Raw genomic sequence first — 25,457 nt, 5'->3', positions numbered from 1 at the left:
TATACCAAAATTGGAGCGTTTGAAAGATGGGTGGCGGAGGACCGCCGCTCTTTCTTCTTCTCCCTCGCTTTTATTATCCGATGAGGAAATGTTTGCGTCCGATTTTCGCACTCTGTCAGGCACGCCCTCATCGTATCACGGCTCTTCGCTCTTTCCATCGTCGGCTCTCTTCTTCTCTAGAGGAAAAGACAGTTTAACCCCGAGAAGCAACGGTCGGCGTAGGAAGACTGGTCCGTCTTTTCGGGGAAGAGGGTGTGAGAGTTCGGTCATTTCATGGGAACCGAATCCCTTATGTCACGCACTCGTAACTCCATGTCGCTAGGAAAAGACATAAAAGCCCTCTCGAATACGACAAAGAAAGTTTCGAGGAAGTTGACGATGGAGAATCATTTTGGTCCAGTTGCGGAAGTCAAGCCCCTCGTGAAATCTGGTTGACTTCGGGTGTCTGTGAGGGAAGTAACGGAATCGTAACGGGCCGTTTTTTCTCGAAATTAAAAAGTTTTAAAGAGCGAGAGAGAGATAAGAGAGAGGATGTTCTAACTATCTATACCGTGAGCTCGCGCTCTTAGTAACGATCCTCGTTCCTTCTCTGCTTCATCTTCGTCTTCCTTTGCCGCCTCTACTTCTTTGTCGCAGAGCCGCAGGTACTCTCTTCTTCACTTATGAGTTCCCTTTTTCTCTGTTGATTTCTTTTAGGATCTGAATTGCTTGATTGTTGCTTCTGATTTTTACTTTTCAACACGGAATCAGAGGAATTGGTTCTTGAATTCGCTGTAGAAGTCGCGCTGGGGTGCTATTCAGTTTCAGTTTGAGCATTTGAGGTCTCGTCTGGTGTGAGACAGTCTTCTGAGCTTGAATATTTTTTTAGGAGCTTGGAGGGGGATCATGAAGGGGTTGAGTTCACTTTTGGTGTTGCCGTCAGGGTTGGTGGAGATGGTTGAGGGTGTTCTGTTGATGTGAGGGAGGAAATGGGGTGTGTGAACTCGAGGTGTTGCACGCTGCAGGAGACTTCCACGCCTAGGGTTTCGCCGAAGCTTGGGGGGACTGTTGAACCCAAAGGGGATGTACCGCAGAGTTCATCGTCGGATGAAGAGACGGAGCGTGTTGATCAGTTGAGTCATTTTTCGAGGAATCGTGACTCCGAGTTGGGAATCGCCAGATTGTCCAGGGTCTCGTCGCAGTTCCTGCCTCCGGATGGTTCTCGGTCAGTTCGTGTGGCCCCTGGGGGTTTCGAATTGAGGTACTCGTACCTCTCGCAGCGGGGGTACTATCCAGAGGCACTGGATAAGGCGAATCAGGATAGCTTCTGCATCCACACGGCCTTTGGGACGGACGAGGGGGACCATTTCTTCGGCGTATTCGATGGGCACGGGGAGTTCGGGGCGCAATGCTCGCAGTTTGTCAAGAGGAAGTTGTGTGAGAATTTGCTGAGAGAGAGCCGGTTCAGGACGGATGCTGCTGCGGCTTTCCAGTCAGCGTTCTTGCTCACGAATTCTCAGTTGCACGCTGATGTTTTGGATGATAGCATGAGCGGAACTACAGCAATAACCGTGCTGGTTAGAGGGGCGACTCTCTACGTTGCGAATTGTGGTGATTCTAGGGCAGTGATTGCTGAGAGGAGGGGAAAGGATATCGTAGCTGTTGATCTGTCAATTGATCAAACACCATTTCGAGTAGATGAACTTGCTAGGGTGAAGAGTTGTGGAGCTAGAGTTCTCACGCTGGATCAGATTGAAGGACTGAAGAATCCTGATGTGCAGTGTTGGGGCAACGAGGAAGATGACGATGGTGATCCGCCCAGGCTCTGGGTGCCGAATGGCATGTTTCCAGGTACTGCATTCACGAGGAGTATTGGAGATTCAATTGCAGAGAGTATTGGAGTTGTTGCTACTCCAGAGGTCGCTGTAATGGAGTTGACAGCAAATCATCCATTCTTTGTGATTGCAAGTGATGGAGTGTTTGAATTTATTTCTAGTCAAATGGTGGTCGACATGGTAAGAAGAAACTCTTTCTGCTCTCTAGTGGAATAAAAGGGCATCCATTGCATGCTGTGTTTTGATAACTTCATGGCGTTTCCAAAAGCTTGCAGATGTTAAAAATGTTTTTCTTGCCCAAATTTGATATTTGCTCACTTACCCCCTAACATTTGGTTTCCTGGTTGAAGGTGAAGCAACTGGTTTTTCAACAAACATCAACACCAAACTGCAAAAATTTTCAATTCTTTCGTAGGTTTCTTGAGAGATTTTATCCAATCTGGATTTTTCATATGCCTTTTTTTGCATCTCCTACTCACAGATGCGTCTTTCCAAAATGCATGTACTTTGTCCTTTTTTATTTTTCGATTTGATGTCATGTTATGGCACAATAGTTTGATTTTCAGCTGTTAAACGTCTGCATAACATGCTTGCTGATCATGGAGTCTCTTAGATTTAGGCATCCAATGCATTTCAACTATCAAGGATTTGTCCTGCACCACAACATTTTGCACGTGTATGAATATGTGCTAATATCCTAAAAGGGCTTGTACATTCTTAACCCAAATGACCAGGTTGCAAAGTACAAGGATCCACGTGATGCGTGTGCTGCGATTGTTGCTGAATCTTACCGATTATGGTTGCAATATGAAACTCGCACTGATGACATAACAATCATCGTTGTGCATGTCAATGGTTTGAATAGTGTATGTTGGTGATGTTTCTTTTTGTCTTTGATTTGGTTCATTTTTTAGGTCATTTTTTGATGGAAATTATTTGGAATCTTGGATTAACACCATTACATTAATCTGCAGATAGATATGGGTCAAAAGGCTTCTGATGTTGGTGTGAAATCTCTACAGCAAGTTGGAGAATTTACAGGGTCTGAATCACCGACACCTATGGGTTGGAATTCAAGAAACCATCGTGGTAGGCATGATTTATCAAGGGCTCGTCTCAGAGCCATTGAGTGCTCTTTGGAGAATGGACACGTTTGGATCCCTCCATCCATTCCTCACAGGAAAACCTGGGAAGAAGAAGTATTGCTGCTCTTTCTTTTCTTTGTTAGACACGTTGCTTTAGATAAAAAAGGAAAATGTGGAGACTGCTAGTGGAATCTTTATTGTAATCTCACCATTTGTGTTTTCCTAATTGTTAGTTTGCTAATGGTTATTGACTTTGTTATGTGATTTTTTTCTGTCGTCAGGCACACATTGAACGAGCATTAAATGATCATTTCTTGTTCAGAAAACTGACTGATTCTCAACGCCATGTTCTGATTGAATCCATGCAAAAGGTTGAGGTTGAAACTGGAGATATTGTTGTGCAGCAGGTCAGTCTTTTCTACGTGGAAAATTCTCTCCAGGCAGTGTCGTCATTGAAAAAATTTGCCAGTGAATTGTAGTGAGTTGATATGTTTACTATTTTAATATTCATACTTACCATGTGGGGATTATTCTAGGGTGGGGAAGGAGATTGCTTTTATGTTGTTGGCAGTGGAGAATTTGAAGTTTTTGCTTCTCAGGTATGCCACTAGGGATATGCTCTTAATTTTCCATTTCATCCTTGGTTGTTTTTTTTCTGTTCCCTTTGCTTCTCAACTTGCTAGGGTTTTGAATATATGGATGCTTCGACCAGCATAACTACATTTATTTCCTATTGTGTCCAACTAAGTGTCATTCACTGGCTTTTAAAATTATGAAAGGAAAGGACGTTCTCTTGTCTGTGATTGATCATGTAGTTTTGTATGTCTTTGTACCATAAAATTTGCAAAGTTCTGGCTGAAGTATAACAAATTATATGAAATAACAGGAAGGAAAGACCGAGGAAAAGGAGGCGGGTAGGGTTTTGCATCGGTATACAGCTGAAAAGTTGTCATGTTTTGGGGAATTAGCATTAATGTATGATAATTTCTTCCTCTGTCTTGATTGTCTTGATTTATTGGTTACTTATCACCAAAACTACAATTAGTTGATTAAGGATTCCCACTTCTCTGCTGTAAACAGGTACAATAAGCCCCTTCAGGCATCTGTGCGGGCAGTGACAAAAGGAGCACTCTGGGCATTGAAAAGAGAAGATTTTCGAGCAATACTTATGTCAGAATTTTCCAACTTATCAGCCTTAAAGTTGCTTCGATCTGTAGATTGTCTTTCAAAATTGACAATCATGCAGTTAAGTGATATCGCAGATTCTCTTGTGGAGATCTCCTTCTCAGATGGAGAGACAATAATCAATAAGGTTTGTTACTTGTGTTTATAAAGCTTGTAATGCACTTTAGCGAACTTTGATTTTCCTTTGCCTAAATGTAAGATTTTTAGAATGGTCCATGTGTTACTAGATGTCGGTTTCCCTACTGACTTTAAAAATCTGTCTTGCTCATGTCATTATATTGGTCCATTTCCATTGGAACCAATCAAATATTTGTATCCACATGCAGTAAGATGAATGAGAAAATATAAGAAAGGCCTGAAAGCCTCTCCTATACTGAACTGGCACTTTCTACGCTCTTGATAAATATTTGCTGCCTTAATGTTTCTGAAAACTCAACATAGTTAGAAAACATTATCCTTCCTGGCAAGAGATCTGCCACTTTCTTTCTTATGTGATGCTTAAGATTTGCACTTTGAGAATGTCTGTTTGGTGGATCCCTTAGTGCAACTTAAAGGAGCGGTTAGAACTTCTAAGAAAACCATTGGTATTGCATGTGACACTTTCTTGCTTGTGAGCCTGGTGTAACTGGTGGGTACTAGAACAGGATCAAAGCTGGTATTTATGTAGCATCAGTGACAGTATTAATTTGGCTGTGCCTGATTTCATGCCTGACATAATTGCATCGACTCTTCTTGGATATGATTTATTGTTGGATGATCTTGTACCTTGTGCTTGTTTCTCTGTTATCACTTCTTAGTAAAAAATCTGAAGGTCTTGAATATGTTGTTTAGTGTGAGTTCTTATACAAGTGAAATTTTCTAAAATTCATAGATCTGTCTTTCGCTCTTGAGGTTGATCACCTGAAGCTGAATGTGCTTATTTAATGTTTACTTGTCATTTTTGAATGCAATGAGGCAGTTGTGATTTTAGGTGTGATAATGTTATTGATCATACTGATTGCTACTTATCTTTTCCAGAATGAACACCTCTCCGGGTTGTATATTATACAGAAAGGACAGGTAAAGCTGTCGTATGATACAGATCTGATAAAAACTCCAAGTGAAAATAGTCTTCAGCCAGAGACACTTGATCGGTCAGATAAGTATCAGAGAAGCAGTAGACATTTGATTAAGAAGGAGGGAGGCTATTTTGGGGAATGGACACTTCTTGGTGAAAACATTGAATCTTTATCTGCAACAGCAATTGGTGATGTCATCTGTGAAGTCATCACAAAGGAAAAGTTTGATTCTGCAGTTGGACCTTTAGTTAAACTCCCCCAAGATGATAACAAGTATGTGAGATTTGTGGTTTGAAAGTTGAAACTTTGAATGAGAAAGTTTCCCCTTCCGCTAACTAGATTGTTGCTTTTTATCTTTTCATGCACTATGTTGCCAGGCAGACCCTAAACCAGCAAATGGTGGTGTTTTTTGTTTTTTTTTTTTGGCGTATTTCCTGGGTAGCTTATGCAATTCTTCCCGTCTTTTTTGTTGCTTTTAGGTCCAGAGACCACTTTTTAGGTTCTCCTACGAAACCAACTGCAAACATAGATACAGAAGACTTTCCGAAGGTTCAGTTTGCTGAGCTGGTAGGTGAAGATAATATTATTATTTGAAAAATGCTTTTGATTGCCATAGGTGAAAGTGGGTGCAAATTCTTTTGCTAGATACCGGTAGTCAGCTATATAGTTTTTTTGAACAGGAATGGCAAACTGGTGTTCATTCAACAGATTGCAGTGAGATTGGACTTGTCTCTTTGAGAGTCTCAGGTGTGAAACTTGCCTAGGCTTTCTTGTTACTTTTTTTCAGATATGAGGGTGTGATAACATGACCTTTATGATTGACAATACTGGACTTTTTGTACTTGGCTACCAGAAAACATTCTGAGCTTGAAGAGGTTCTCAAAGGCTAGGATAAAGCACCTTGGAAGGGAATCACAAGTCTTGAAGGAGAGAAATCTTATGAAGAGCTCGAGTCATGTTACGTGTGTGCCAAGAATTCTGTCTACTTGTGCAGATGAACATTATGTTGGATTGTTGCTGAAAACATGTCTGACTTGTACATTATCCTCAATAGTACATGTACCATTAGATGAACCTTCGGTTCGTTTTTGCGCTGCTTCTGTTGTTGTTGCCTTAGAGCAATTGCACAAGGTTAGAAATTGGTAAAACTCTTCATTTTTGGTCCTTGTTAGTTTGATTACGTGGAGACTACTTACTCCTGTATCTTTTGCTTTTCCAAAATCCCAGAATGGTATTCTTTACAGGGGAGTGTCACCTGATGTTTTAATGTTTGATCGAACTGGTCATCTCCAGGTTTGTCTCCAAGATCCCTTTATTCATAGTTGTCATGTTGGATTGAAGAAAAGAACGTGGTGCATGTTCAAGTTAGGGTTCACCTTCATTTCATGTTTTTTAGCTAGTTGACTTCAGATTCGGGAAAAGGTTGTCCAATGAAAGAACCTTCACCATTTGCGGAATGGCAGATTCTTTGGCACCAGAAATAGTTCAGGGCAAGGGTCACACTTTCACCGCTGACTGGTAAACAGATCTGCCTGTTGAACCTAGTGCATGATGAATCTGCTACTTCGATTTTTTTTGTTCTTTTTTCATGCGTGCACCTCTTTTGCATTAAAGAAGCAGACTTTGCACACCAAGCTACACACACACACACACATATATATATATATATATATAGAGAGAGAGAGAGAGAGAGAAAGAGAGTAGTGCCCAATTAACCCATGCCAAATCCAACACTAACTGTTAAGATCGTTCATCTCAAATGAGATGGGTGGTTAAATTTCTTTCTCCTCTTTCTTTCTTAGTGACTTTTTCTTTCTGTCTCTTAATGATTAGGAAATAGGAATGGATATGGCATAGGACAATTGGGCAGTATTCACTGTTGTTGTTGCCTTAGGCATTATTAGGCCCTCAAAATTCCAATCCAACTCTCTAACGTTATACAGCTACCAGCTGTACAAGGCATAATTCGGTTAACTAATTTACTTGTTTCAAGGAGTTATGCTAAACAGAGAATCCACGTTAGGCACATTTCCTTCTGGCATTTGTAAAGTTTGATTTGCATGTTGATGTAAATCACCAAATTGCCTATATGAACTATCCCTGATTCCCAAGGGCTCACATATGAAATGGCCAAATTATTTTGCTGCTTTTGCGAATTGATATTCTCCGCAACATGCAAATGGATCATGTTTACTTTCTATCTAGTAATTTCTGATATTTATATGTACAATTGTACATTGTTCTTTTGGTAATTGTGCTGCATTCTTGAAGTCCTGTATTTGAAAAGAAGACTCGAAAGATTATCTGAAAAATACATTTCTGTGGTGGAAAAAGTTTTGTGCAAGAGTAGTCTAATTGTTCCTCAGAAGAATGCTCCCAAAAGTTGATATGATAGCTTGTAGTTTGTTAATCATATAAGCAGAAGTATCTTTTGTAATGTTTTATATAATTGGAAATAAATAATAAGTTACTGACACGTCTTGTGATCCATTAGCGGCAAAAACTCTGTAGCATTTTCCCATCATGGGATTCCACTTCCGTATGGTACTAGCTGACCATGTCAAGTCACCATATAAACTGAGGCTCCTGGATTCAAAACCTTAAAGAATAACTTATATTTGTTCAAGTGTGGTAGGAAAAAGAGAGAAGAGCAAGAGGCCTCCTTATCTCAGATGCTTCCCATGCATATGTGCACAAAATTTATCTTGACATTGGTATATGAATATGGGATAGTATGTTACTTAGCTTACTTTGTATGAACATCATTCCCTAGTATGGAGGGGGTCAGGCAGACTAGTGCTACATCATCATCGTCATGGTCTTGTAGTGCACGTGTGTCACAAACAACTTCAGCTAGCAATATGTAACTTTATAAAATTATTCTGTCGTTAATCCTTAGCCACCAAGGAATAGCTTTAGGCAAAACCATATCTTCAATAAACTGTTTGTACTTCCAGTTCCAAGTTCCAGCTGAAGATTCATGATGTGGGACGAGAGCTCCATTTTGTTATGGATCTTTTGCATGGTCTTGAAAATATTTTGACAGCTTGTTTCATATAATGTATTGGTATAAAGTATTTCATGTAATTATTATCATTACTCGTTGTAATGATTTAGTCAATTTTCTTTAAGGTTTTGCTAACTTTCCCTGCTGGTTGTTTCTATTTAATATAGATTTTCTCAATTATTCTTAATTGCAGGTGGGCATTGGGTACATTGATATATTTTATGTTTCAAGCGGAAATGCCATTTGGTTCATGGCGAGAGAGTGAACTTGACACATTTGCTAAGATTGCAAGAGGTCACCTTACACTTCCTCATACATTTAGTATGGAGCTAGTTGACCTGATCACCAAGGTTATTATCTTCCTTCGTGATGCAGCAAACATGTATACACATTCTTATGTATACGGTTCTTATTGTGGATCTGTTCATTTCCCTCTTTTCTCTAAAACTTTATGTTACTTGTCAGCTACTCGAAGTTGATCCAAGTTCAAGGCTTGGCAGCCGGGGTGCAGATTCGGTAAAAAGCCACCAGTGGTTCACAGGTGTTGAATGGGATGAAATTACGAAGGGCCATTCTCCTGTTCCTCCTGAAATCGTATCTCGGATAAATTACTACGTGGAAAATCATGCAGAGGACTGCTCATTGCCGTTCGTGCCTCCAGCTACAGATTCAGGTGACCTAGGGACTCCTGAATGGCTGGATGACTGGTAGATTTCCAGCTGGGTTCATTTCTTGTAAATATGTCCTTCCTCGTCATTTGACTGCAATAGCTGGTGGATGAGTGTTTAAAGAGATCCACAGTGTTGTACATGAACTCGATTGACTGGCATACATGGCACCACCGACCTGGTTGTCAAGGCAAAAGTTGGAGGCAACTGTTCTCCTTGGATGATGTACAAGGGGTTCTGCATGGTCAGACACAGTATCAGAGAAAATTATTCTGTTGATACAAAAGGTTAGCCAAACCAGCCGGTGCTTCACGTTGTTCTGAGTCGCTAGAGGCTTGCTCAATTGCCAGACACGGGTCTTTAGACTCTTATAAGTTGTATAAATTCTTTTCTCCCCATTTCCCTTTGCTCCGAGTGGTTAATAAGTGATTGTCATCGGGCTGCTTGCATTAGTTGATTGAGTGTCATCCTAAAGAGGAGAGGAAAGAAATTTTTCGAGGATGTAAACTGCCATAGCGCAAACATACATGTTAGTTTTTTCTTCACTGGAATTGTCAATGGAATTTTTTGCATCGGCACTGCGGGTTTCATGTGGAGATTTACTTTTTGCCTTTGTCATACCTGGCTGCACAGTTGAAGAGTGGGTTGTGGCTCCCACCTTTTGAACTTTCAAACTCTTGATAGATCATATTCTAACCCTACAGACATCTCATGTTGCGCCAGTGTCTCTTGACGCATGCACATGGAACAGAGAAAGACTCGTTCGTGCATTTGTGGCATGAAAAACTGCGTCACCATCTCCGCTTATAGTTGTTGCACGTCAACAATCTTGTGTATGGTAGGGAAGAAAGAGAATAAGATAAGTTCTATTTCCTCTACCAAATTATTGCTTGTTTACATTTGTATGTGGTTCGCGGCATACTGGAAACTAAGCTAGGAGTATCGTAAGGCATTTTTACACGAACTCGCCATAAGGTTCATCATTAATTTCACAAAAGATAAGCAGCGTATCACAGATTGATTATAAAGAAAACGAAAACTGTCTAAAAGAAAAAAGGAATCTAAGTGATAGTTCTTTGATTGCATGATAGTTTGAAGTTTTTACTGTGAAAACTATGAACAAAATGCCCACTGATGCAACCTTGGGGGGAAATAGGGTCCTATAAAACCCTTTCATTCAACCAAACAATGGAGTGGGAGGAACAATAGGAACAGAATGCCCACTAGCTCTTTAAATTTCTAAGGGAACGAGAATTTGTATAACGTGTAAGCACAAAATCCTTGAGAACAAGGTTCTCGTGTAAGTCATGATTTCGTTGAAAATTCAAATTGTTGGCTGCATTTTGCTAAACCTGCTAAAATAGACGTGGAGAATGTGTCAGACAATTTTCAATTATGAGTGGCTTCTTTAGAACAAAAAAGAAAGTGTTCTTAAAATATGTATCTTAAGAACATGTGTTCCAAGAATATAATGTTCCTACCAAATGCCGTTATGGTATTTCAGAAACACATACACCCATATTATGAAAACCTTGAAGACTGTATTTGCAATCAAACCTTCTATATACATTTAACATGATCCTCTGATATTAGCGATGCTGTACATCATGTTGTTTGGTTGTACAAGCAAGAATTTTCAAGAAATAGAAATTGACACATTGTAGAAGTTGGTTCTTCAAAATCGTAAGATAGCCATAGTTGTAAGTCCTTCAAAAATATGGCTAATAGTTTTATAGCCTCAAATATAACAAATATTTATAAAGAAAATAAAGGTTAAATAGAACAAAATTTTACACACAAAAAATTTTATAGATGGTCCTCAGTTTAGTTTTTCAAGAAAGTCTACTTCTTAATTGAATATCTCATCTCAGAACCGTCTTTAATTTTTTTTTTAAAGTACCAACAGGGCAGTTTTCTAGTGAAAGAACAAAACAATGGCTCTAGTCTTTTTTTTTTAATAATATTCATGGAAAATGTATTCTTATAAAAAAGTATATACTGATTAAGAGGGTATATTTTCTCCATTTTGTTTGTAAGGATTTTATGGTCCCGTTAGTTTAGGTTTCTGACTCCACCACTGCTTCAGACTGTATCGAACTCTCCATAAGATCTAAATTCGATCCATTTCCACGCTACATTAACGCGCGCGCACAATATGCGCACAAATACTCATCATCCAACCCAGCAAGCAAAGCGGTTGAATATTGCTTTTAATTATAAGCGCGGTTTTACCCACCTGCATCCCGTCAATCTCCACACACACACATACACACCCCTGCATACACACACATACACCTGCATCCCGTTAATTCCCTAGCTTCCTTTTTTATGGCATTGTGGATGCGAACAGATTGGCTCAGACAAGATGCAGCTGTTCCTATATCTTTTTGAGTTTAGATCGTTTTGTTGTACTTGGACTTGGATTTGGGGTGATGAATCTTTTACATGCAATTGAATTCAATAAGAAAATCCCATAACTAACTTGGACTTGATTTGATCCAAAGAAGATGCAGCTAGCTACTATGTCACCAGAATGCAGGGTGCAGGTGCGAATGCGGGTGCCGATGCGATACATCTCAAAAAATTACGGTGCGGCGGTACAGCGAGAGTATTTATTATTATTATTAATTTATTATTATAATATATTAATAATATCAAATTTGATAAAAAAAACTAAAAAAAACTGAAATCAATAGGGTGCGGGTTGGGTGCGAATCTGGGTCGCACCCTCGTCGCGTCGATGCGGGTGCGTCACCAGGGTTGCCGCACCCTGGTGACATAGGCTAGCTACTCCTATCTCCTTCTGACAGCTGGATTGTTTAGTTCTCCGTGGAGTTGAAAGATACATACATGAATTTGAATCTTTTACATGCAATCAGATTCAGTAAGAAAATCCTATATTGACTTACTTGTACTTGGTTGGGTCCAAACAAGATAAAGCTACCCTTATATCCTTTGGTTGGATATCGTTTAGTCTTACTTGAAGTTGAATTTGGATTTGGGTGTACCAAATAGTTATCATATCCACCTTCATTGTCTCCAAATGTACCCTCTTTCTGTGTGTGTATGTGTGAGTGTCCACAAGCTTATATATATATAAAGAAGGGAATAGAGTCTGGATCTGTTGAAAAAATATAAAAAGAAGCAAAGTAAACAAACAAATGCAATCAAAAGATTATTTTTATTAAATATGGTTTTTCACCATAAAAGGCCATCATAAACTTATTACAATGCAAAGAAAAATCTTAAAAAGACGACATGGCATTCATTTGACCATAAACATCAAAAACCAATCTTTGCTCTCGCACACAGAAAGCACGATGACCTTCCCCTCTCCCTCACTCCGTGTTTACCCGTGGCCCCGCGTCCGTAGCAGGCAGTGGCGTAGCCACATGTGGGCCAGGGTGGGCAGTTGCCCACTCCGGTTCTTTAAAATTCATGTGCTTTTACATTGAAAAGTTTAACATTTACTTTTATACATAGATACAAATGTTTCTAAACATGTGCCCCTCCAACGAATTTTTCTGCCTTAGCCAGTGAAAGCAGGGTGGCGACCAGGCCTTCGGTTGGGACTGAGACGCTGGCGCCGGGCGACGTCCCTTGGTGGTCTGGTCCTCCTTTTGGTGCATTGTCTTCCGGGAAGAAAGCGAGGGCCATGTGTTCGGGGCCGTACGAGGCTGGGGGCTTGGCAGTGAATCGGCTCCCACTCCTGTCTCCCTTCTGTGGGTCTCGGACACTGATGGCATCTAAAGCGATGTGAGGAGGTAAACTGAAAGTCTGTCAACATGAATGCTGATAGTGCAACCATAATGAAGATCAACATGCTCTAGCCAGACCATAAGAAGAGCTTGATATGATGTTAGAGCCTGATGATGGCGATGAGTTTCAAGAACTGGAGTCTGACCATAATTGCTGGTGGAAATATGTCTTCATAAGATTTTATTCATCTCACCTCAGCTAGTATTAGTGGTGCCTACTATTCTGTCGGTAGGAATGGGAGCAAAAGTACAATGTGACAGATGCCTGCCTGGGTATTGCCACATGAAGGATCTGAATGATGATGTTAGGAGTACTATTTGCTCACAATTTTATGAAGACGTGATCTTTACTGGGGGACAATACTGTAATGGTTTCGTGCAGCAGAGTGCAGATGGTTATTCCAAATATGATAAGGAGGTACTCAAACAGACAATGCTCGAGCATGAAGCCATATTTCGGAAGCAGGTCAGTGAATTGCATCGCCTATATCGAGTATAGAAGGATTTGATGGATGACTTGAGAAGGAACAAAGCAAGCACATACTCCTTACAGATGGAAGCCATGTTTGATGGCCACCATCTTTTCCAAATAAAGTCTGCTGATCCATCTAGATCTTGACAAGCGTCTCTGGCATCCGTTGCATGCTCAAGTTCCAGTAGACACTCTGTTTCAGACATCAAAAGGACATGCTCTCCTTTGGATCTTTTAAAGGAGAATGGCATACATACAGTAACTACTCCAACCCATAGTATTAAGCAAGAAACCTGTGAACCTCTTAATCTGCAAAGGAACAAGAGTGCACGGAGATCTGTTGACCTTCAACTTCCAGCTGATGAATATATTGACATTGAAGATGAGGAATTGTCAGTAGAGGAGGTAAAAGTTCCTGATCGTGATCTTGTACTTGAGAGTGAGGTAAAACTAACTTTTGGCACTGGGTATAGTGCAAATGCAAAGAGTGGACATAAAAAATCAGGCATATATTCAGCAGATGGGTTCCACAGTCACCAGAAAGCAGGGTCACGTATGAAGCATCCTTTCATAAGGACATTGCAACTTCCGGCTTTAGAGTGTCAGGGGTCTGTCCTGGTGAAGTTCGAGCCAGACAACGTGTCGTGGATCCAAATCCTGTTGGACTGCTAAAGGATTGCATTATTGGATTTTTTGGAATCAGAATGCAACGGAATCAAAGAGCATTACAAAAGCACATGTGCTCCACTTTTGCAGAGTGTTAGAATAATGACCCAGTTGATTTTAGTAAATCACGTGAACCCCCAGCATTTGTTTTGCCAGAACAGAAGAGACAAAAGGAATTATGGTTAAAAGATACAGAAATGCTGAAGATGAATGTTGCAGTGATCAATACTGGAAGAGACATAAGGCCAACTTCTTTGGCTGGTACCTCCCCAGCTGTTGCTCAATCTGATCCGACTAGTAGTGGGTCTCTGGAAATTTCTTCCTGGAGAAGGTCTAAGAACACCACCAATCAGTTACCTTTTGGTATTCAATCACAAGCACATTTTGATGGACCTATAAGGAGAGATCTTGCCGAAAAAACTACCTTCAACCTTATCATTAACATCCTCCTTCAAACTGGAAGATGGATCTAAAAGTTCAATTTTGCTGCAGAACTTTGTAAAAGCTGATCATTCCACCTCTTTGGCGGTGATTTAGTGAGCTCAAATTTGCTTCATAAAGTTTTGCTTCAAAAGGATAAGTCGTTGCTTTGATGAAGAAGGCAACGATCTCTTTGGTCGTTTGCAACCCATCTATAGGCTTCATTCTTTCCTTTTTCTCCTGCTCTGATACCATGTTGAAAAAATATAAAAGAAACAAAGTAAACAAGCATTAACCATACATGGTTTTTCACCATGGAAGGCTATCAGGAGCCTTGATTAAACAATGGAAAGAAAGAGTTTAAATAGGCGATATTGACATCCATTTGAGGATAAACATTATTTAAATCTGATTTTGCAGAAAGATTTTCTTTCCTTTTATCATTTAATTTTGATTTATCTTGTTGGAATTCACATTGGCATCCATTTGACAATAAACATTAACTAAATCTGATTTTGTAGAAAGATTTTCTTTCTCTTTATCATTTAATTTTGATTTATCTTGCTGAGATTATTTCCTTGAATCTCTTTAGAAGTGATTGTCTTTCAACCTTATCATTAACACCACATATACTCTCTCTCTTCTCTCTCTAGGCGTGTGTAGCTCATCCATACTGCCACCAGTCAGAGCCTTGAAATCCAGGTACTTACTCATTCTTTTCTGGTATCAGAAATCCACTTAAAATCTTCAGTTCAGCATAGTCGTTTGAGCAAGAATTGGCTCAGAGCTCTCACAACCCAGGCACAACGACGCAAGATGATTGCTCATATTATGTATTACCATCATCTGTTTAACAAAAATTAGCATGCATTAGATTTGGTTGTTGTTGATGTTCATCAAAATTAGCGTGCATTATATCAAGTGAAACTAACTAGTTCCTGTACCAATTCCAAACCGAAAATTAAAGGAAGTCAAGGCTGAACGAAACTGAGCAACAGTCGGAAATCTATGGAGCAATTCATTATTAACAATTCATTCTGCGGAGTACCAGAATGCCTTCCTTCACGGCATTAGCGACTGCACTAATCGTTTCTGGCACCACCTGAAGCGATGCAAGGTCGTCGACTCTTGGGCTTTGCCTCCAAACGGGCAACCGGAAATATCCCTGTCCGGCGGAACACCATGAGAATGAAGGTGATCACAGCGGTCGCCAAAGCTGCTCCACACGAGCCCGTGAAGGAAGGCATTCTACAAGTCCACGTAAAGCGGAAAAGATGGAGGTTGAGTTCGGATTCTGTCAGCTGCCACCATTTACAAGGAAGGAGAACGGCAATTTGAGGTTTAGATACAGTTTCTTTGTCATTATATATCCATGTCCACAATTTTCGTGCACAGGGGTGTGCACATAACCAGGTTTACACTAACTCTACCCTAAGCACTGAAGCAGTCTGAGCCCACAGGGGAAGCTGAAGGCGGTGAATCGTAAAGTCCTTCCATTTAAGCCTCGATGCAGCCTTGAATCCTAAACGTAGGGGGGAAAATGTCTTAATTTTAATCAATTGGCATACACATTAATATCATTTAATTCAATTTTAACTAAAGGATTAGTGTTTAATTACAAGAGCAGATCTGTTCATCAATGTCCAAATAACAGGAAACTACATCAGGAAATCAAAAAATGCAGGTGAGGCAAAGCTGTGCCCCCCCACATAGACATAAGATTTCTCTTCCATAATGGTGCTTCCTGTTGAACATCGATCATGTAAAATTTAACGCACATCTGTAACTTATTGGAAGCTCATGTAGTAATTCCTGTTTAACTATAATTAAGAAATTCATTCTTAATACATGTGCCTATAAGGCAAACCCATTGTCGGTGTAACATTAATTAGCATTTTATATTTTCATGTTGAAATCGAATAGGGTTTATGTCTTTGCATCGGAATTGGGCTTCGGTCCAATGAGCGTTTCCGTGTCATGCATATACAATTAAGTTTATTCCAAGCAATGTTGCAAATGCGGCGTCGTATCGGTTTGTTTATCGACATAACATATTTGTCTCGCCAAGTATCGCTTTAATTTTTTGGGATTTTAAAAATATTTTAGATTAAATGAAAAAATATGTATTTTTTGTGAAATGGGGCCCTTCCTTATGGCCACGCTGCTGAATATTCCTTACCTTTTTCCTCACATTTTTGTCAAGTTAAGCAAGACCCTTCCAAAGTTGACAACCACAGTACTTTTCTGACAAAAACTGCCAAAAATCAATAAAGTGACAGCATTACTTTTATGAAAAATGAGTTTTTATTGAAACTGAAACTTGAAATATTCATATTTGGGGTCTTCTTTTGTGTAAATGATTTGATGAAAGTAATATTCATATTTAAATTATGACTATGGAGACAGGATAATTTTTTTTTTTGTTTCTTTTAGTTTTGTGCTTAGATAGGAATGAAAAGGGCTAAAGCTGCGTAGTTTTGGGCGAGCAGGGTTTTATAAAAAGCTAAAGCTGCTCAGTTGATGGTCCTAAAAAAGCATGTTATTTTTATAAAAAATTGCAATGTTTCCTTAAAAGTTATTGATATAATTTGTTTCTTATGAACATAATTCCAGAATGAGATTCCACTTAAGAGTTGATCAAACGGTAAGGCACTAACTATAGTCACTTTGATATTTCTTGCTAAGAGATTGAGAGAGAGAGAACGAAAGAAACAGAAACCTGATGCACGCTGATAGGCACAAAAAGATAGCAACTTATCGGCAGAGCCATATAGCCAGAAAATATTCTGTGACATGGTAGACTAGAAGGCCAGAAACATTTTTATAAAAAAACATGAAAAAGTGTTCATTATGCTAATCTTCAATTGCATCCCAAAAGAGATTGTAAAGTGCCCAACAGTAATGATCTAATTAACACTAGTCTCATGCACTTTCTTCCTTACTTTCTTTCACTTATTTTTCTTTTCATTTCTTAAAAAAGAAATTTACTCAAGTTTCCATGTTTACATGCATTCAAACTTGATTCAGGACAATAGAAAAAAAGATTAAAACAAATGATCACGAGTGGCATTCGAGTGGTTCATATGTAAACCGTACAGATAGGGCTAGCAAATAAATAATATATATATAGGAATAGAAAAAAGAGATAAAAAGAGGTAAGAAGGGGAAAAGAGATGGAGAGAACATGGTAGGTTGCCTGCCGTTGTTGTCGACGTTCCGGTAAATGACAAACCGCCAAGGTCTCTCTCGTCTTCTCTAGGGAAAGCAAGGACCACCGGCTGGCCATGGCCGCCTCACCAGCCGCATCAACGGATACTGACCAGAATATGCGATCCATCCAGTGATGACAAATTTGGAACACGCAGGCCTCTTATTACCACCATTAATATCTGATCATCGGGACCTTCCACAAAATTTGAGAACTTATAAAAATTACTACCACGGACTGCCAGAAAAAAATATATGTATCAGATCTTTTAAAGATAAGATGATTGCTTTACACACCCACAAACATATCTGTGTGGAATAAGAGAATTTTTGAACCCTCTGTATTTCACAGGAAAATGGAAGCATCGATACTCCTTTGGTTCTTATTTCAAGTATAAAACTCGTGAGAATTGCCAAGATTGAGAAACTCACAGTCGATTTGCATCTCAAAATTAATATGACAGCATTCGATCTAGTTGCACTAGATAGGCGTACATATATAACGGAAAGTGAAATTAAACTAAGTTGAGAAAACATTTGTGTTTTGAATATCATAGATGTCCACTGGCTGTAGATAGTGATGAAGGAAAGGACGGTATGTCGCTATCTTTATTTCACAAAGCGAGAGCACTTGGGACCATGCTTCAGTTGCCAACTGGAATCCTCTCGAGGCACGCCAGGGTCTGTCACATGGCTGAATCATTCATCACGAAAGTTCCAAAAGATGGAAGACCAGCGTTCTATCATATATCTGAAGATATCTACTGCCATTTCTTCACTTCGAACATTATGAATAAAATGAGAAAGAACCACAGGAAAATTCATGAGGATCCCTAAGCTTGGGAAGCGTCAAAATATATAAACTCGGTACCGGGGAAATGGGGACCTTCCGGATAACCTTTGGCTCACCTCAATCGCACTTTCAGATTGAAGAATGACTGTGTTTAAACCGAGTTAGGGGTTCGACTCCTTTCTTTCTCTCTCTCCCTCTCTCTTTTTGGTTTTTTTTTATTTGTTACACTAGAAAACTGAGCTCAAGCATCAACACGAGAAAACTGAGCTCAAGCATCAATACTCGATTACTTACACTTGGGTGGTGGAAAAACCTCGAAATCAGGATCATCAACTTACAGATTTTTAAGAGGAAGAAGCTGGTCAAGAGTTCAGGATTGGAGTGCAGATAAGTTGGCAAGAACTGGTGAGGGACTGTATGTATAATCCCAACTTCTGTTAAAAACGAAACAGTGAGCTGCCAATTAATACAATAATGGCGATAGATCCATGAGCCGGGATAAGCACTAAATCCAACCTTTCTCCTATAATTGTCTGCAGATCAATGATGAACAAAAGACAAGACCTAAAAAAACTCATGAAAATTAAGATGCTGATGTGCTTTTTTGTTTTCCCTTGTTCCCGTACATTGTGATGGATTAGGTTTCGCCTCTTGAAATAATATGTACTTCCTTTGTTTTCCGTCTAAGGAACACTTAAATTTGAGAATTACAAGAAAAGATTAGTTAAGTGAAACAGTCGTGCGTAGATATTTAACTTTTGGTGGGTGTTTGGTAATAACAACAACTTGTTACATTACCATAACATGTCTTAAAGATTAAGATAGGTTCATATATATAATATTATGTAACACTATTTTATGAAATAGAAACTGTTGTCATTGCTGAACAGCCCCCTCAAAAAACTTTTTTTTTTCTAATAGCGAGCCTTCTTTGTCAATGTTTTATTGATACATAAACAAGAAATTAAAAAAGAAATTCAATTTTTCATAAAACCTTTTTTTTTTACCGTCAAGAAATAGTCTTCTTTTTGCACAGTACTGCTCAACCAAGGTGGTAGATCGGCTACACTAGTTTAACTTCTAGTACGTAATTACCATCACCTCCTCAACAATGTAACATTTTGATGTGAAAATTAATCTTTAAACGTCCGGAACTTGTACACAAGTAAGCGTAATTCAGTCACACCATAAAAAAAAATCTATATAATAATTGTCGTTTTAGTTCATGTAGACCACAATCAATGACATCTCTGGATGACTTGGTACCCAAAAGCGAAAAGAAAAAAGGGTTCTGAAGTTTTTCAGAAATTAGGGGCCCACAAAAACAAAGAACAATTTTCTTTGCATGGTAGAAATGAATTATTATTATTACTATTATTACTGTTATTATATTTCTTTACCTTTGAAGATAATTTGGCCAATGGTCCCCAAATCTATAGGGAGTGTGTTAGATAATGCTTCCAGATACTTCCGACAAGCCGTCGAGTCTGTGCATATTTGTGACAGATAGGATCCGCCCAATGGGATGGTTGGAAGTTGCAGGATAAGTCATATATATATATATATTCACTTAACCTTCTAATCAAAGTCATTGGATTGAACGTGATGAATAGTTAAGAAAAAATAAAGAGAAAAAGGCGAGAGACATTCTCATCATTTAATATTAGTTTGCATTTTTTTTTCATATGTTTCTCAACCATCCATTTGTTTCATATGAATTAGATGACTGGATGGCTAGATGATTGTAGATACAGAGTTATAATTTCCCACTATATATATATATATATATATATATATATATATATATATATATATATATATATATATATATATATATATATATATATATATATATATATATATATATATATATATAAACTTTTTCTTCAAACATATCCTCAACTTTTTATTATTATCAATATTGTTACTGTAATGACATGGATAGTGCTGTCTGCAGTGGCCTGTTTCCAGTATAAAAGCACAACACTGGAGGAACAAAGAATGTGGTTTTGCTCCTTCTAGCACCCTTCACCTCTTCCTTTTTTTTCTGTTCTTCCTTTCTTTTTTCTTTTCCCTGCAAATCATCTATGGCTTGGATTGCTTTTGGTCGCTTTGATGACTCTTTTAATGTTGCCTCTCTCAAGGCCTACCTTGCTGAGTTCATCTCCACCCTGCTCTTTGTATTCGCTGGCGTCGGTTCTGCAATTGCCTACAGTTAGTTTTCTCTGTCTGAACATGAAACTTTTGTGAATGACTACTGTTTCTTGGGTATATATAGGATGATAGCACCACCCGGCACCTACGGCCGTTGGATGAACTCTCCAAGCACATCCATGGCCGTTGATTTGTTACAGAAGTAAAAAGAAAAGAAATATCATAATATATTTCATGGTTGTTCTTCTGTGGTTGGTGCTGTCTTGTCATTTGTGAATGTTATGAAGATGGAAAACTTTCAAGGAATCTGTACACGTTGCTAATGCAAGGCTTCACATACTAACACATCATTATATCCTAATGCTTTCATATATACATGACTTGTCTTCTGGGTCGAGTTAGTTTCTCCATGCTTTCAAGTTTCAACCATTTGCCTTCTTAATCGATCTTCCCTTCCTGACAGTCTGTAAATCAGTAAGCATGAAAAAGTCGGGTTGATCTAAGAAAGTTACTGAAACACTTCAAGATTTTAACTGCTGTTGATCTTGCAGATAAGCTCACAAGCGATGCAGCTCTAGAACCTGCTGGACTTGTAGCTATTGCAGTCTGCCATGGCTTTGCCTTGTTCGTGGCTGTTTCCGTCGGTGCCAACATCTCCGGTGGCCATGTCAACCCGGCTGTTACCTTTGGATTGGCTCTTGGGGGGCAGATCACAATTCTCACTGGCATCTTCTATTGGGTTGCCCAGCTTGTTGGAGCCATTGTAGCTTGCTTCCTACTCAAGGCTGTCACAGGAGGCTTGGTGAGGCTTATTTTGATCATCAGCCCACTCCATAGTCCATGTCTGACAAACTTGCTGTAATCTGTGAGATTCTAAAGCTAATTTGATCATTTGCATGTTGAACTGTAGGCTATTCCAACTCATGGCCTGGGCGCCGGCGTCGGTGCAGTTGAAGGAGTCGTAATGGAGATTATCATAACTTTTGCATTGGTTTACACCGTCTATGCAACTGCAGTCGACCCGAAGAAGGGCTCATTGGGCACAATTGCACCCATAGCCATTGGGTTCATTGTGGGTGCCAACATCCTAGCAGCTGGTCCATTCTCTGGTGGCTCAATGAACCCGGCTCGCTCCTTCGGACCGGCTGTGGCCAGTGGGGACTTCACAGACAACTGGATCTACTGGGTTGGTCCTCTTATTGGAGGTGGCCTGGCTGGGCTTATTTACGGAAATGTTTACATGAGCCCCACAGAACATATCCCTCTGTAATGAATTCGAACCACAGTCTGCTCTTGTTTCCTTTTGCTGAGAGCTGCAGTTGCAGCTGTTTTCCTCTGTATTCTCTTTCAAGTTCAGAAAGAACGCTCTCTGATGTTGGTGTGCTTCGTAAAGATGGATTCTGTTTGTTTTTAATCTTCTAAGATCTTATTTCTCGCACCAATATGGAAAACTGTCGAGCTTTCTGGATTTGTTGTTTGTATGATGCATGTTTATCATGCTCTGCTTCCTGTTGCCGTCGGTGTAAAACCTCCAGATACCTCGAAGAAGAAAACAAAAGAAAATTGAAAACGAAGATATAAAAGAAGTGGTGGAAATGAACTAATATTGAAGAAAGATATGAAAGAAGTGGTGGAAAGCAACTGATATTGAAATTTGATCCCTTCATGAGACATCTCGTCAATTTTCTCTCTCTCTCTCTCTCTCTCTCTCTCTCTCTATTAACTGCTATAATGATTTTGCCATGGAGAGTGCATTCAGAAAGGCCACAAGCAGTGATAGACACTCGTTGGTGCTGAGTGGATAGGACCCACCCAAAAAAAATAATGCAAGTGGTCGGTTTGGAAGTATATGCATCAATGAAATTGGACAATCTCCTTGAAAGATTCCATTCTTGCCGTCATTTTTTCACAAATCTGTCGAAACGTGTAGATCTTTCACAAGCAATAGTTGATCTTGTAGATAAAAGTGGCTTGTTAGTTGCTGTCCATCTTTCGGACGAACGGGAAAAATCAATGGAGCAGCACTATTTACTCTGCCTTTTTGCTGGCCGTTCCGGATGCTGAGAATTTCCTAACAGTGCCAACTTTTCATGTCTGCCAAAACACCAAGGAAGAGCAGGGAATGTGAAGCGTGAAGAGGCTGCGGTAATTTCTGGAGGGTGTCCACGTCTTAATCTTTCCACTGAATTCTCATTGATCAACAAATGTTTTGGCTAAATGGCATCACAATTTTGTATTTCTCATGGGCCAACTGGAAGGAGCTCACAGTAAGATGCGGAAAAAAGTAAAAAGCCAGAGAATAGAAAAAACAAGTGAAAGCCAGAGAATAGAAAAAACAAGTGAAAAGCCAGAGAACAGAAAGCTATATGGGAGGCAATAAAAGAGCCGAAAAAAGAAAAAAAGAAAAGAAAAAAGGAGAAGGAGAAGACGCACTGCGTTAGTAGTCTATCGATAGACCGTTCAAGTTTACTGCTGGATTTGTTTTGACATTATACAGAGAACTAGGTTGTGTGCTAAGAATTGTTGACTATGGATCTACAGACTTTACGGGTTGAAAATAAATAGTCTAATCTGAGTTCCATAGATTTGACAAAGAACCAATAACCTTCGTAAAAGAATTTAGAAACATGATGCACTTTTTTCCTTTCCCATGACAGAGGAAAGGCTGCCTTCAAATTGGCATCTTACTTTTAGATTCCTAGGAGTAGGGTTTTACGATGCTTTGGTCAAGTTTCTGAGGCATGTTCCAACATTTGAAACATAGAAACTTTGCAGAATCATATGTTCTGAGAATATGTGTATCCTAGCCTCACAAGCACGTGTGCTCTGAATCAATTTTACCAGTTTTTGCGCAAAAGCCAAGATGAACCAGTAATACTCATCCTTCTTTAGGAGAAACTCACGCAGCAGCTAAAAGGGAAAGAAATCTCATCTCCTGAGTAGTTGATAATCACACAACCTGCCGGCCTTGTGAGATTAGCTGAGAAAATCTTTCTGTTGTCTTGTTAAAGATGCAGTTTGATAAGTGGTATCATTAAGGGCGGTGCAGATCAACAAAAAATTTTAGCATCTGCAACAGTGAATTAAGAATGATCAGGTTATGCGATATAGTAGTTTTAACTTATTTCCTAAATCATCGGGGTTACATGTGCTGAATATGAAGCACATCTCTGCTTCCTTTAGGTTTTCACCTTACATGTCATCGAGATAAGTGATCTTGTCACCTTCCCCTGGATACACCAAATTCTGCAATTCGGTAAACTCTTATAGGCACAAGTTGTATGCATTCCTTTTTGTCTGGAAAATCTGAAGAAGTTGAAAAGTAGATGGAGGAGATGAAGCATGACAACAGGTCCTATTAGCATACTCAGACTGGATCAGGGACAAGAACTGAGGTAAGCACAGATAGGATGGAAATTGGGCTGGGAAAGTTCCCTGAAATGCTGTATTTCACTGGGGTTTATTTCAATCCACTTTGACATTGGCAAAGTGGATTGAACTTTTGTAAGTGGTATAGTTAGTAACATGTCCTTCTCTATGTCACATGATACAGCCAAGAATATATCGCAGTTTTTCTAGAAGTTTCTATGTGCTTTCTGCAGCGCTTTAGGTTGCAAATGGTCCTTATATACTGTATCTGAACTGAATATGATTCTCAATATATTTTGCTGTTCTACGCTCGAACAAGCCATAGTATGGGCAGGGCCGGATGTCTCATAGATAGGATTGGTTTGGTTCATAACAACGTTGCCTCACCTTGGTTAAGATGATGATTCTGTTACAAATGAGCTCTACATTGCGCTAAGTGGAAGTTGAGACTTCGAGCTCTGCCTTGGCTCATTTGATATCACAAACTAAATGAGGTGGTTAAAGAGCTTGAGTGGGAGAATTAGAGTAGCAAATGATGAAAAATATCCAAGTTCAAAAGTAAAAAGACTAAAAAGTACAATTTTTATTATAAAAAAGTTTTGAAATAGCCCAACTCTCTCTCTTTTTCCTAGGAACGTATATTTGTTTCCTGCACAGGGTTGTGCAACAACTTATTTTTGAAAAAAATGAAAATATATAATAAATTAACTAAAAATCAGAAAATATCTTAACATATTTTAAGATAAAGTTAAAAACTGACGTGCGTCCTCCTTGGATTGGCTACCAAATGGAATTGGTTTGGCATCATTTTGATCTCAATCAGGCAATCAGCAGATTCAAGCCAATTCTGGCGACACCGGTTCAAACAAGTTCTTCGCAGCCATGTCAGCCCAACCCGCAGGTGGCTTTGTCTTTCAGTCCTAGTGGCATTAAAAGAAGAAGAAGAAAAAAAAAGCATTACAAATTTTGACGAGATTCCTCACAAAAAACTCAGGTTTTTTGGAAAGCTTTCATGTGAAAATTTTTCGCTTGCTTGTAATTATAGGGCACCAAAAGATCTCCAATCTTTTGCCATCACTCACTTTAAAACTTGCCACCAAGATGAACAAGTACCGGCTTCAAGGGACATAGCATAGCTGGTCAGGGCAGAGGAATGCATAAATGGCAAGTCGCAACTTTGATTCCCATGATTGTTACATTCTTGGGCCCCAAAAAGTAGGGGGTACTTTATTGAGTTGATGGTGGCTTAATGCCTATCCGCACTTCACCCGGACACAACCCAAGACCCCAGAGGCACGGAGTTGGCGGTTTGTGGGGGGTGGTGCCTGAGAGCCTCTTTTGGATGGTAGATTGTTAGCCTCCTACTCATGAACAAGATCAACAAGCACTATTTGATGAAGTTGGTGAAGATGAGATGTATGACTGACCAAATTTTTGGTGATTGGATATGAGCATGGATTCCAGCTAGATTCATAAAAGAGGAAGATTTGTGAAAAAACAACCTCAACTGTTTAAGGAAGTAAGGTTTAAACATGTTCTGATGAGGATTCCAGGTTTACCGGCTTTTCCTTTGCCCCCGGGTCTAGGGCTGCATTGGCTTATGGAGGGGGTTTTACGTTCATGAGAATTGAATAAGAGACTAAATCCGGCCATTTACGTCAAACTCCTTAGGGTTAGCTTAAATATGTTGTATTCAAATTTAAGGTTGCGTTTGGATAATACCTCAAAGAAATGGTTTTTCTGAAAACCTAGTTTTATGAAAACCAATTTTTTTATTGAGTTTTGAAAACCCGGTTTTTGC

The 25,457-nt window shown here is 39.3% G+C and overlaps 2 protein-coding genes across 2 annotated transcripts; both read left to right on the top strand.

Annotated features, from left to right (window-relative positions):
- The first annotated feature begins 488 nt into the window (after window positions 1-488).
- On the top strand, window positions 489-9,395 carry LOC116255740 (protein phosphatase 2C and cyclic nucleotide-binding/kinase domain-containing protein). Its single transcript, XM_031631693.2, has 16 exons — window positions 489-644; window positions 751-1,994; window positions 2,549-2,680; window positions 2,789-3,013; window positions 3,181-3,306; window positions 3,436-3,498; window positions 3,786-3,874; window positions 3,980-4,211; window positions 5,102-5,415; window positions 5,622-5,709; window positions 5,823-5,889; window positions 5,996-6,273; window positions 6,370-6,435; window positions 6,539-6,660; window positions 8,343-8,499; window positions 8,615-9,395. The coding sequence occupies exons 2-16, from the start codon at window positions 969-971 to the stop codon at window positions 8,858-8,860; spliced, it is 3,231 nt and encodes a 1,076-aa protein (XP_031487553.1). The 5' UTR covers window positions 489-644; window positions 751-968; the 3' UTR covers window positions 8,861-9,395.
- A 10,735-nt stretch (window positions 9,396-20,130) lies between these two features.
- On the top strand, window positions 20,131-21,701 carry LOC116246063 (aquaporin TIP2-1). The gene is made up of 3 exons (XM_031617752.2): window positions 20,131-20,347; window positions 20,839-21,089; window positions 21,198-21,701. Exons 1-3 carry the CDS (start codon window positions 20,221-20,223, stop codon window positions 21,555-21,557), a joined length of 738 nt encoding a protein of 245 aa, XP_031473612.1. The 5' UTR covers window positions 20,131-20,220; the 3' UTR covers window positions 21,558-21,701.
- The last annotated feature ends 3,756 nt before the right edge of the window (window positions 21,702-25,457 follow it).

This window comes from Nymphaea colorata, chromosome 1, assembly GCF_008831285.2.
Source record: "Nymphaea colorata isolate Beijing-Zhang1983 chromosome 1, ASM883128v2, whole genome shotgun sequence".
Lineage (NCBI taxonomy): Eukaryota > Viridiplantae > Streptophyta > Magnoliopsida > Nymphaeales > Nymphaeaceae > Nymphaea > Nymphaea colorata.
Note: the sequence above shows the minus strand (reverse complement) of the source record. Positions and strands in the feature narration are given on the sequence as shown.

Coding starts and splice junctions, on each gene's coding strand:
- LOC116255740 (XM_031631693.2), top strand. CDS start 969: ATGGGGTGTGTGAACTCGAGGTGTTGCACGCTGCAGGAGACTTCCACG. Junction 5,890..5,995: donor TGTCTCTTTGAGAGTCTCAG/GTGTGAAACTTG, acceptor CTTGGCTACCAG/AAAACATTCTGAGCTTGAAG. Junction 6,436..6,538: donor ATCGAACTGGTCATCTCCAG/GTTTGTCTCCAA, acceptor CATGTTTTTTAG/CTAGTTGACTTCAGATTCGG.
- LOC116246063 (XM_031617752.2), top strand. CDS start 20,221: ATGGCTTGGATTGCTTTTGGTCGCTTTGATGACTCTTTTAATGTTGCC. Junction 20,348..20,838: donor CGGTTCTGCAATTGCCTACA/GTTAGTTTTCTC, acceptor TTGATCTTGCAG/ATAAGCTCACAAGCGATGCA. Junction 21,090..21,197: donor AGGCTGTCACAGGAGGCTTG/GTGAGGCTTATT, acceptor GTTGAACTGTAG/GCTATTCCAACTCATGGCCT.